The sequence below is a fragment of the Centruroides sculpturatus genome, unplaced genomic scaffold (genome assembly GCF_000671375.1).
Source record: "Centruroides sculpturatus isolate CEXI.00-Female unplaced genomic scaffold, Cexi_2.0 scaffold519, whole genome shotgun sequence".
Taxonomy (NCBI): Eukaryota; Metazoa; Arthropoda; class Arachnida; order Scorpiones; family Buthidae; genus Centruroides; species Centruroides sculpturatus.
The window spans coordinates 354,685-365,766 of NW_019384900.1; the positions used below are offsets into that span (position 1 = coordinate 354,685).

The window sequence follows — 11,082 nt, forward strand, 5'->3', positions numbered from 1 at the left end:
AGAGCCTTTACTACATGAAAATGAAAATTAATGAATACACTGTGTACAGTAATTTACCTGATAAGACAGACCTCAGAAAAATACTTTATGAGAGCTTTTATACTTTTATAAAGCTGTCTATAATGAAAATTAATTAACTAAGGATTTTTTTGCCCTGCCAGGGTGTGGCCGAGTTATCCGGAGTGCCGGGTTATCGAGAGCCGAGTTTTAGAGGTTCTACTGTATTAATGGTAGAAAATTGGTTCAAACTCAAAGTATCTTATTTTCATTTAGAATTTTAAGTTTCTGAAGTTAGAAATCAATTTTATATTATTACAGTTTTATTTATTCCTTGAACAATATAAAAACTTATTTTTTAAATTTATTAATATTTTCAGACTACTGATTTTTAGAAATTTATTGTTTTTATAATTTTATGTTCAACTTTGTTTTAACTTTACAATTTCTTTATTTATAAGGATGCATTCTTCAAAAAATTTGAATAAAATATTAAATATATCTTACAACAATATAGTGGTATACAGTAGGGTGTCAATTATCTGAAATAATTGAGGTGAGACACAGTTTCAGATAAAATATTAATTTTAATTCTAGTAAAAAAATGAAAAAAGATTAATGCATATTCTATGTATTAATTTCATACATATGAATGATTAGAAATAATAATAAATTAGATAATTTATTAAAAATAAGCACTAGTCTTCCCTTGCAATCTACAATGTACTAATGAAATTTTGAATTTGAAATAAAAAATACATAATAGTAAAATTAATAATGAGATAGCTCAATTGAGGGACTATAGAAGATCATTGGCAATCATTATTATATAAAAGTTTCATAATTTCTGAAATGAACACAATCTAAAGTCAATTACAGTTAATTGCATTTTTGGATAATCGATGCTCTGTTATTCTTATTACTTACATAACCATTTTATTTTGTTTAATATTTATCATAAAATAAGCTTTTGAAGTACTGTATATTTTTGATCTTTATTCCTCAAGAATAACTATGAAAAAATCTAGAAACTTTTTATTGTGTTTTTGAAAAAGTTCTAAATGAAAATAAAATACATACTTTTAAGTACTTTTATATTAACTATGAAGCACAATTAGAATTGATTAAAAAAATTACATTTTACAATTAAATTTCTGTTTGTTAGTTTGTAATTAATATATTTCAAGTTATTTTGTTTGTTATTAGTATATTATGAGATTATCTCCTTAATTCAGTTTTATTGATTAAAGTTTCCATTATTCAGGATGGCAACTTAAGAGTTATAATTAAAAATATCAGAAAAGTAATTATCTGACTTATTATATTTTGTATAAAAGATCCCTGATTTTGTGTAATGTAATGTTTATCAAAAAAACATTATAGTTAATATAATATAATGTATTATTTTCAGTTGGATGGGGCAAGGATCAAGCTAATCGGGGTTTTGGTGATGAGCAAGGAATAAAATATCAGTTGATTAATCTTATTCATTCAGTTCGTACTGTAATGAGGAGTAAGTATTTCTTCTGTTTAATTTAACTGTATTAAATTAAGTATTTATAAAATATTGTTGATTTGATATCAGGTTATAAAAGTGAAATTTAGACATTTTGAAAAAAGAAACTTTATTGACAATTAACTCAACAATTATAGTTCACTCTGGTAGATAATCACCATCAACGTCAATCACAATGCTAAGTTTGTTGCTAACTTTCAATCCCATAGAATGACTAGGGTTTTTCTTTGAAGAAGGTTTTGAGTGTCGGGTATTGTCATATTGACATTGAGCTATATATTGGCAATATGGTTCTGTAGGGCATGAAATACATGATAATCAGTTGGTACTAAGTCTGGGCTATAACATGGATGAGGCAGAACTTTCCAGACCAGACTGGCCAGCTTCTCTAAGATCATCTTTGCTCTATGTGTTGGTATGTTGTTGTGATGGTATTGGACTTTGTCAATTTTTGGATGAAGTTTTTTTGATCTTGGCATTCAACCAATCCAGTTATTCACAATAGAGTTCTTTTGTGACAGTGATGTTAGTATTTGTTTGCCATCACAATGATGCCAAACAAATGCAAATCATTACCTTATTCTGCACTGTCAGCTCTTTGACATTTGCAACAGATGGTTGACCTTTGTTCACTCATGAATGCTTTAAGAAATGCTTTGCAGATTAGATTGTGAGCCTTCATTGTGTTGTGGCCATAGAACAATAGCATGTGAATATGTTCTTTTGAAAGTTTCATATTGTCAGATATCGCTGATGTATCTACTCCAATAAAATATGTGATGCCCTTTGGTTACTCAACTTATGTCCACATTAAATGTTCAAAACATTTTTTCCATTCATTTCTAGAAAAAAATCAAAATGTTTAAATTTCACCTTTATGTGACTTTTTCTGTTCTAAATAATGTTATCATCATTGATCACAAACAACCATACAAATTATAGATAAAATAAATAACAATTAATAATGTATGATTATGAAAGCAGTTTGTATTTCTGTTGGAATTAATAAACCATTGATATTGATATCTTTATAATTATTTTTTCCTATTTCACTCTTAAATATATACAAATTAAAATCTTCAGATAGCTATTAACCTGTCAGAAAAAATTTATTTATTTTTTTAGATGTATTAATGTCTACATTTTACTAATAATTACATAATAATATAAATAGTGATAAATTAAAAAATACTACTACTATTTTCTCAATAAGCAAATTAGGTAAATTAGTAATGTTTTTCAATTAAAAAATAATTATTACAATGAATATTGACCTTTAAAATGATTGGAATGTTTATTCTTAATAATAATATATTAGTCATTTTTTATGACATTATGGAAGTTACAAGATCTGTTATTTATCATTAAATGCATACAAGACTATGTACATGGATGTGTGATAGTTTAACCCTCATTTGAGAAGTATAAAAAAATAATACAAGAAAAAATGCCTGTAACTTATATTGTAAAAATTAATAATGTACATTATGAAAAATAATGTATTTTTTTAAACCCCATGTTGCACATGAACCTGTATGCATATGATGTTCTTCAGTTGTTTATCTATTTGTATTATGTTATGTATGTTGATATCATAGGATTGTAATTATTTATAATTTTTGAATGAATGTAGGTAATTTTAATATTATTATATTAACATTTATTTATGTTTAAATCAATCATTTAAGCTTATTGCTATAATCGAATAGCTTAAATAGAAGTAATTTTATTATATTAAATTGAATGAGAAATTTTATATTTCTTTATTAAAAATTTCTTAAAGATTTTTAAAAGTATTTTCATTTTTATTTCAGTACCTCTGATATTTTTTAATATCCTCACCATTATATTCAAGCTTATCCTTGGTTAAATATTGAAGATGAAGGTTTAATAAACATTTATAAGTAATTATGGCCATTTTTATGATGATTTATTATTATTCATAATTTAAGTGATTTTTATGTGTTTATTTTTGTACATAACAACTGATAAAGTTTAAAACAACTGTACATAAAATTAAATTTCTAATAATTTTCTATGAAGATGATCATATTTTCTTACCTTTTAATACTGAATATTAAATGTTTTTCACAATTGAAATGATTTTTAAATTTTCTCTCCTGATTTTTGATGAATAATTTTTTTTAATTTGAGTAAAATTCACATTTAATAAGCTATTACATAACAAAAATATTTCATTATTATAATGAAATCCTGTTTCAGTAACAAAGGATTTTTTTAACTTTTAGGTAACATTACTGTGCATTAAATATAAAACTGATAGTTCTTTCATTATATTAATTTTGAGAGAGATTTAATTAGAGAGTAACTAGTGAGCAAATCATTTACATATTATTTCTTATAATCATATGGCTTATTATTTATATTACTAATATAATAACTGTTATATATGTTATATGTGTTTCCTTATAAATCCTGCAATTTTTGTCCAGTACAGATGAAATTTTGGTTATATTCATTTTATGCTCTGACAGAAAGTATAGGCTACTTATTTTGCAGAAATATTAGCTATAGAACAAACATTTTATAGATTTTTAGATCGGTGATCTCAGTGACTATGACACCAATGCTCGACGACATGATTTCCCTTAAGTTACATTTTTAAATATTTTGACAAATGGCATATTTTAAACTTATTTCATTAAATTTAAACTTAAAAATGATAGTCACATTGTGTCACTCCAATAATACATTTTTTTAGAAACCTTTTCATAGTGACCATGTGACATTCTATTATCCAATTGAAAGTAACAATCTAATGAGCCTCTTAGTTATTATTGCTCGTCTAACATACATACAATTTATCTTTGTTTTATCAATGTGGAATTAAGAAATGGCTTTGTCAAGGGCTACAGAAACAGCATCACAATGTCAATCATCAAAACAATATTTAGGTGTCTATTACTAAAGGAAGACAGCAAGAAAATCTTTTAAAAGACAATAGAGTGTTTACTCAGAATGTAGTGTATAAAGTAATTTTATAAAATAAGATTTTAATATAAAGGCCTAAATCTGTTTATGTGCGCATACGTGAATTCACTATAACTCCTATTATTTTTGTCCACTCCAGGTGAAATTTTGTTTTATTGCTCTTTATGTTACAACAGACAGTATAAACTACTTGATTTGTAGAAATATTAACAACTCTTGAATTTCTTGAAATCTCTACTCTTCTCAATTCTTCAATCTCTACTTTCTCATAAAAAGTATTCCGTTATGCTTGACAGAGGAATTTCTAGTTATTTATATTTATGTTTAGACTAATTAGTTGGGATAAATTATGCATTAGGATGAATTTTGTTTTTATTTTCCTGAATACTTTTTTGAAAATAAAAATGTGGTTCATATAAAGTAAATTGCGCAATTTACAGTTCCTTTACAAAATTATTTTAAACTAACTCATTATGAGTTAATGAATTCATTCTTTCTTACATCAAATGATCAGTTGCTCAAAATGTGAAATTGAGATCTACTTATGAAATTACACAAGTTTACTAGCCTCCAAATGTAAAGAGTTGTGGGCTAGCTGTGATGTGCAAAAATGTTGCTAGCCATTTAATCTTAATGAGCTGGTGCCAGTTGGTCAATGAATCATCTTCAGAAATTTGTTTGTATATAGTATTTTTCATAATTTGTGTTTACATTTATTTTTTTCTGTGTTAATTTAGAAACATTTTGATTTGCTGCTATAAATTTTACTGTATACAATTGATAAAATATTTTAAGTTAGAATTGCATTTTATATATAGTATTTGTAGATTTTTACTGTCACATTTAAAAGATTATTTTACAGATTTTATTGTTACTTATTGATAATAGTTGACATATTTTAGGCCTATAGTTTAAATACAAATATAACATACATTCAACTCTGAATGTTAAGGAAAAAATGTAATCATTCTGTTTTGCACAATTAATAAATACAGTATTTTTATTTATAGCAGCATAAAATATTTTATTTACAGATAGCATGTTTAAATGAATTATTATATGAATTTTATTTTGTTATTTCATTTTCATCATAAATTTCATCAACTAATGTAAACAATTGTAATGAAATTATAAAATCAGTGGTTTCATTTTGACAACAGGTCTTTGTTTTTTAAAAGCTAGACAGGTCACATTTTGTAGTGTTTTATGTATTGGATAATCCAGTTCTCAAAAGTTCTCAATGAGGTTAAAATCAGTTCTAAACCAGCTAATTCAATTTTTGAATGTTCATATCCTTATACAGGTATACCTCGCCTTATGTCGGTAATTGGTTCTAGGAGAGACGACTTAAGTCGATAAATGACGTAAGTCAAATTTACTTGTCAGTAGGCTAAACCACAAATAACCATTCCCAGTTTTGTATTTTATTTATAAATGAATTTTTAATAATATATGGTTAATAAGAATCTATTTTAAGCTTACAAACAAACAAATTTTAGTTTTTAATATAGTGCAGAAAAAAGTAATCTANGTCATCAAAGTTTCACTTTAGGAACATATCTGAAGTCAAAAACAAACCGCAGAAAGATTCTTGTAGAGCTCGCCGACACGCATAATGAGACACGAATCCACCTGCCCTATCTCTATCCGAGGTAGCACGAATATTTAATAAATAATTATCTTTTTCAATACTTTTGAAATCCGGAGCGCCCGGACCATGCAAACTTAAAGTAGGTTCCACATAAGTGTAAATGTTTTCGTTAGCTTTAGGAAGGGGAAGAAATAAATTCTGATTCATTTTAATTCCGGAAGAAAACTTAACGTGTTCTCGAGGCGGAGGTTTTGATCTATTAACTCCAGATGCATTCTCCGTTTCCGACAGAGAGCCGTGACTGGCCAAAATCTGACCCGCGGGCAGATCGGAAAACATCAAGTCGTCAATCAGAGCTTCCTTCTTCATCAGTCTCGACCTCTTAATTTCCCTCTCTTCTTCCGATAACTGCTGCCGACGCCACTCTTTCTCGTTGCTTTCCAATTCTAGGTACTCGTCTATTTCTTCTTCGTCTTTGCTTAACTTATTCTTTCTTTTCATTATGATATTTTTGTTTTCTTTTTTATATTGTTCTATCTTTCTTTTTGTAGCTTCTATATTTATGTTGTTAGACAGATTAAATATGATAGTTTCAACTTCTTCTAGATAGTCATTATATTCTCTCAAGTTAGAGAAGTCTTCCTCCTTTTTATTGAAATCTTTCAATATTCGTTTTCTTATATCCAATTCTTTTTCGACGGAAGCATCCTCGAATATCTGTAATCTGAACTGATTCCTGCGAAGTGGCACTTCGCATTGTGGACACGATCCCGAACCTTTGACAAATAGCAATTCAACACAATTTTCACATAAACCATGACCGCAAATATTCACTAGAAGTTTCAAAGAAGGATTACGATACTTAGTAGTCTTGCAACGTGGACAAGCAATATCATCCATAACAATATATAAATTACACTTTGTTACACGTGATTCGTCTATCCGAAAGCGTGTAATACAATGTCGTAAGTGTTGCCATCCTCGTATCAATATTACGGTTTAAAACCAAAATTAAATTGATAAATTAAAGATTTATAAATATTTTATAAAAAAGATACACGTTTTTGAAATAATAATACAGATTAATTATTTATCGGTAATTAATATCGCTAAAATTAAATTGAGATTTTATTCTTGTAACAAAGTCGGGGTTGAGCGGGAGCGTGAGCGTGCTTCTTCTTCGGTCTTTCAAATCTGGGCAAAACTTTAGAAACTGCAATTCGCATCTCTTTTTTAACGTTCAGTTGTAATCTGTATTTAGTTTTGATGCTGAAAATTCTGTCTCACCTAAGTAAAATGATGCAAAAGGAATCAAAACTAGTAGGGTTAAAAATAAGGAAAATCTAATTGCGATCTGTACAAGACCACGTAATGGTGAATGATGAGCAGTCAAATGACTGGAAGCGATTTGACTCCATTGAAATATACGGTTACTGAACCTCCTGTGCGCCGGCCGGATGGCGTTCTTTTTTTCATTTTTGACTTTCTGTCCTATTGTCACTAAAAGAGACTTTTTTTGGCTTATAGAGGATTCGGTCTAGGGTTGCCATAAGTTCAAAACCAGAAATCGGGACGTTGTGATAAATATTGATAGGTACCCGACATTACATAGGTAGCAATTGTCTAATCTGTGATAGGTAGTAACTACATGCACGAGACCTATCGCCTACCATTCTTATTTGAGTTTTTAAAAATACAAATCGGAGTTTCGATTAGAAATGAACAAACCGGGACACATTTACAATGGGACTATCCCGAAAAACCAAGAGTCTTAGCAATTCTAATTCGGCCAGACCCACAGTGGGGCGGAACCAAGGTATATTCTAGGACCTTAGTGCAGTACAGGACCCGATATATTTAGGCAAAAACTTCTTGAAATTTTTCCGACCCGTCCGGATTCGTTATTGGATCCTTCAGAGCGGTAAGCTACCACCTCGACCGCTCGGCCATCAGGCCTCTAAATTATGCTATAAAAACTATAATATCGATGATAGCCGATGACACACGGTTTTCTCAATCTAAAGAAATTTTTATAAATATTTTATCGTTTATGCCGTTTATGGCAACAATTTTGAATTTTGTCTTCAGATCTCCACGTTATTCTATTTAACAGAGGGCGCTTTTGGTACGGGACGGTTTGTTAAGATTTGTCATTATGGCTTTAACGCTTTATAATTTATTTGAAGCGATATTGTTATGTGTAAATGCAATTGCTGTTCTTCACGAAGAACGTTTTTTAGCCAAAGGTAAGCAGAATTATTGGTTAATGTTTACAATTAGAAAATTATATATGTAAAATGTAGAATGTGAATGATAAAAAGCAAAACCACAAGTCCCTGTTTGATATGGGCTTAACTGGAATTGTATTCATGTAAATTGTATTTTTAAACCAACTTCTACTTATATGAATAAAATTGTTTGTTGATATTTTATACCACCAATGTAAATACTGTACTGTATATTAGGTCATTTATATACACACAAGGTACTGTACCTAAAGAACTACCATATATTTTTTTGTGACAATTGACTTGAGCATACTAAATATCAATCAGATTAAGGTCTGGTTGATATTTAATATCACACCCACGTTCTAAGCTAAACTAAAAGGATTCACATTCTAACCTAACCTAACCTAGTTAAAGGACCCACTGTGCGGCCATGATTAGTGTTACCACCCGGACAGTCTGGGAATTGTCTCACTGTTCGGGTGAACTATTGATTTTGTCTGGGAATTTTGTAGAAATTGTGAAATTATGATGTTCTTACAAATATTTTTACAAATTTACACTATTTTAATAGTGAAAGAACTCATACTCACAACTCGTCTGCAATTCTGCCATGTTAGTCTGTTTATGCCAATATGTGGCTCGCAACCCCTGTTGATCTTTTGTTTTTTTTTTTTTTTTCTATGCACGATCATACACGTCTCAAATAAAGCTAAGTTATCTGTACCCATTCTTTCTTAATTTAGGTTACTTACGTTACCCTACACAAGTCCCAAACTGTAGCTAATTTAGGACCGGCATGCACGTTATTCTTCGCATTGTAAAATGACATTGCGCATGCATCAGGAACTTCTGTTCGAACAAACCTGACATGCCATCCGGGTCAGCGATTTTCAAAAGGTGACAACACTAGCCATGATGGTGTATGTAGGTAAAGTTTAACCCAGATGAATATCAATCACATGTTTTTATATAAATGATTAAAAAAATCCTGATTATTTTTATTTTATTTTATTTTCTCAAAAGACACTGTGGCCAGGTTGGCCTTTTACAAGCATCTTAACAGGAAATCAAAACAAATGAACAAACAAACAAAAACAGGATGCGAGCTAAGAAAGAAAATTAATTAACAACAAATATCGTTGAGTCTTAAGTTTTTTCCGTTTTTTTATATTTTTTCTGAAGATTTCTTAACTCGATATATTACGTAGATCGTTGTACAGACTATTCCAATAGAAGATTAATTGAAAGATCGGTGCAGATCTCCCCACCTCTAGTTTAACAATTGGAAGACTATATTCACGAATTATACGAGTATCTCGTGTTGATTTGCGACATTCACTTATACCAATTCCGAGGAAGCTATTTTCTTTTTTTCCCTTTATATATTTGAAGCCCTTCCAATAGAATCTGTTTCTTGTAAATATCACTAATTTTGTCAATATTTTCGGTGCGGTAGAGTTCGGATACTGATTCCATAAAGTTTAAATTATAAATTGAACGCATGTAACGATTTTGTGCTATCTGAAGTTTGTTAACAGCGTATAGACATGCGGTTCCCCATACAGCGATACCGTATCTTATTCTAGATTCGATGAAAGTGTGGTATCTTATTCTACATAAGATGCAAGTGTGGTATATTATTTGATTATTTTTAAATGATACAGTTTCTTAATATGCTTAATGGTTAACATATACCTAGGTAACTAAAATGGCAGCGTTTCCGACTGTTTGTGCTCTTGACTGATCCTTCTCAGATGGGAGCTGCCAGCAGGCCGCTGAGTGTTTAACATCACTAATTATTGATTCATGGTAGTTCTTGAACAAAGTAAAAGAAAAAAGGAAACGTCTACATTAGTGATGTTAAACACTAATTATTGATTCATGGTAGTTCTTGAACAAAGTAAAAGAAAAAAGGAAACGTCTACTAAAATTATAGTTAATCTAACCTAACCTAAACTAACCGAAGCGCCGCCATTTTAGTTACCTAGATAAATATTAACCCGCTTAACTTGTTCTTGGTTACTTCGGGTCAAACAAAGTAATGCTTTGTATACTTTTACAGCTTGCAGTGTATTGAATGAGACATACATTCCCCTAAAAATATTTTTTATATACTTGGAAAATACAAAAGTATTTGTAGCCTATCATCCTACAACTTATGTGCATTTTGGCAGTCAAAAAATACAAAGTTTTGGTACTATTGAGCTTAGACTATACTGAAAAATTTATTTGGTCCCTAAACATTTGAGTTGTTTATTAAAAATTGTTTAATTTAGCAAATTTAATAACATCAAACTGATTTTCTTAGCAGATTATAGTAAAATCAGAATGTACGTATTAACATATATGTACTGTACATTCTGTTGAAGTTTGGGTGTAAAACAAGAAACCTTCTACTAGGAAAACATTAGTCAAGAAGACATTATGCAGAGTATACTTGTTCAAATTTTTTTCTGTACTATCATAAATTAAGATATCAGTGTATGAAGTTACAATGCTTTTGTGATTTTCATGAGCATGTTACTCTTTTTATATTACAGTAGAACCTCGAAAACTCGGCCTAATGTGGACCGAAGGGTGGCCGAGTTTGTGAAAATGCCGGGTTATCGGGAATGGGGTTAAAAAAAATAAGTACGAGTGTTTCCTCAGAAAATACTGTACTGTACTTGTATGTATTGTTTACTTGAGAATATAACAGAGAATAAACTGCCCAAATACCCTTAAACAAAGGAAAAGTACGTCCTTTATGAAGGCATAGAGCCTTTACTACATGAAAATGAAAATTAATGAATACA

General features: G+C 29.4%; 3 protein-coding genes across 3 annotated transcripts in view; 2 read left to right on the top strand and 1 right to left on the bottom strand.

The window, feature by feature from the left end:
* LOC111631479 (immediate early response 3-interacting protein 1-like) overlaps positions 1-3,578 on the top strand; it is a 9,436-nt gene extending 5,858 nt beyond the window's left edge. Inside the window, exons 2-3 of the mRNA XM_023375725.1 lie at positions 1,409-1,510; positions 3,328-3,578. Of these exons, the coding sequence (XP_023231493.1) occupies positions 1,409-1,510; positions 3,328-3,383 (158 nt within the window). The 3' untranslated portion in view covers positions 3,384-3,578. The remainder of the gene's footprint in view (positions 1-1,408; positions 1,511-3,327) is intronic.
* A 2,424-nt stretch (positions 3,579-6,002) lies between these two features.
* Positions 6,003-7,019, bottom strand: LOC111631483 (CDK-activating kinase assembly factor MAT1-like). Its single transcript, XM_023375728.1, has one exon. It carries the CDS (start codon positions 6,954-6,956, stop codon positions 6,009-6,011), a length of 948 nt encoding a protein of 315 aa, XP_023231496.1. The 5' UTR covers positions 6,957-7,019; the 3' UTR covers positions 6,003-6,008.
* Positions 7,020-8,151: 1,132 nt separating this feature from the next.
* Positions 8,152-11,082, top strand: part of LOC111631481 (immediate early response 3-interacting protein 1-like) — a 14,031-nt gene continuing 11,100 nt past the window's right edge. Inside the window, exon 1 of the mRNA XM_023375727.1 lies at positions 8,152-8,302. Coding sequence (XP_023231495.1) covers positions 8,212-8,302 — 91 coding nt within the window. The 5' untranslated portion in view covers positions 8,152-8,211. The remainder of the gene's footprint in view (positions 8,303-11,082) is intronic.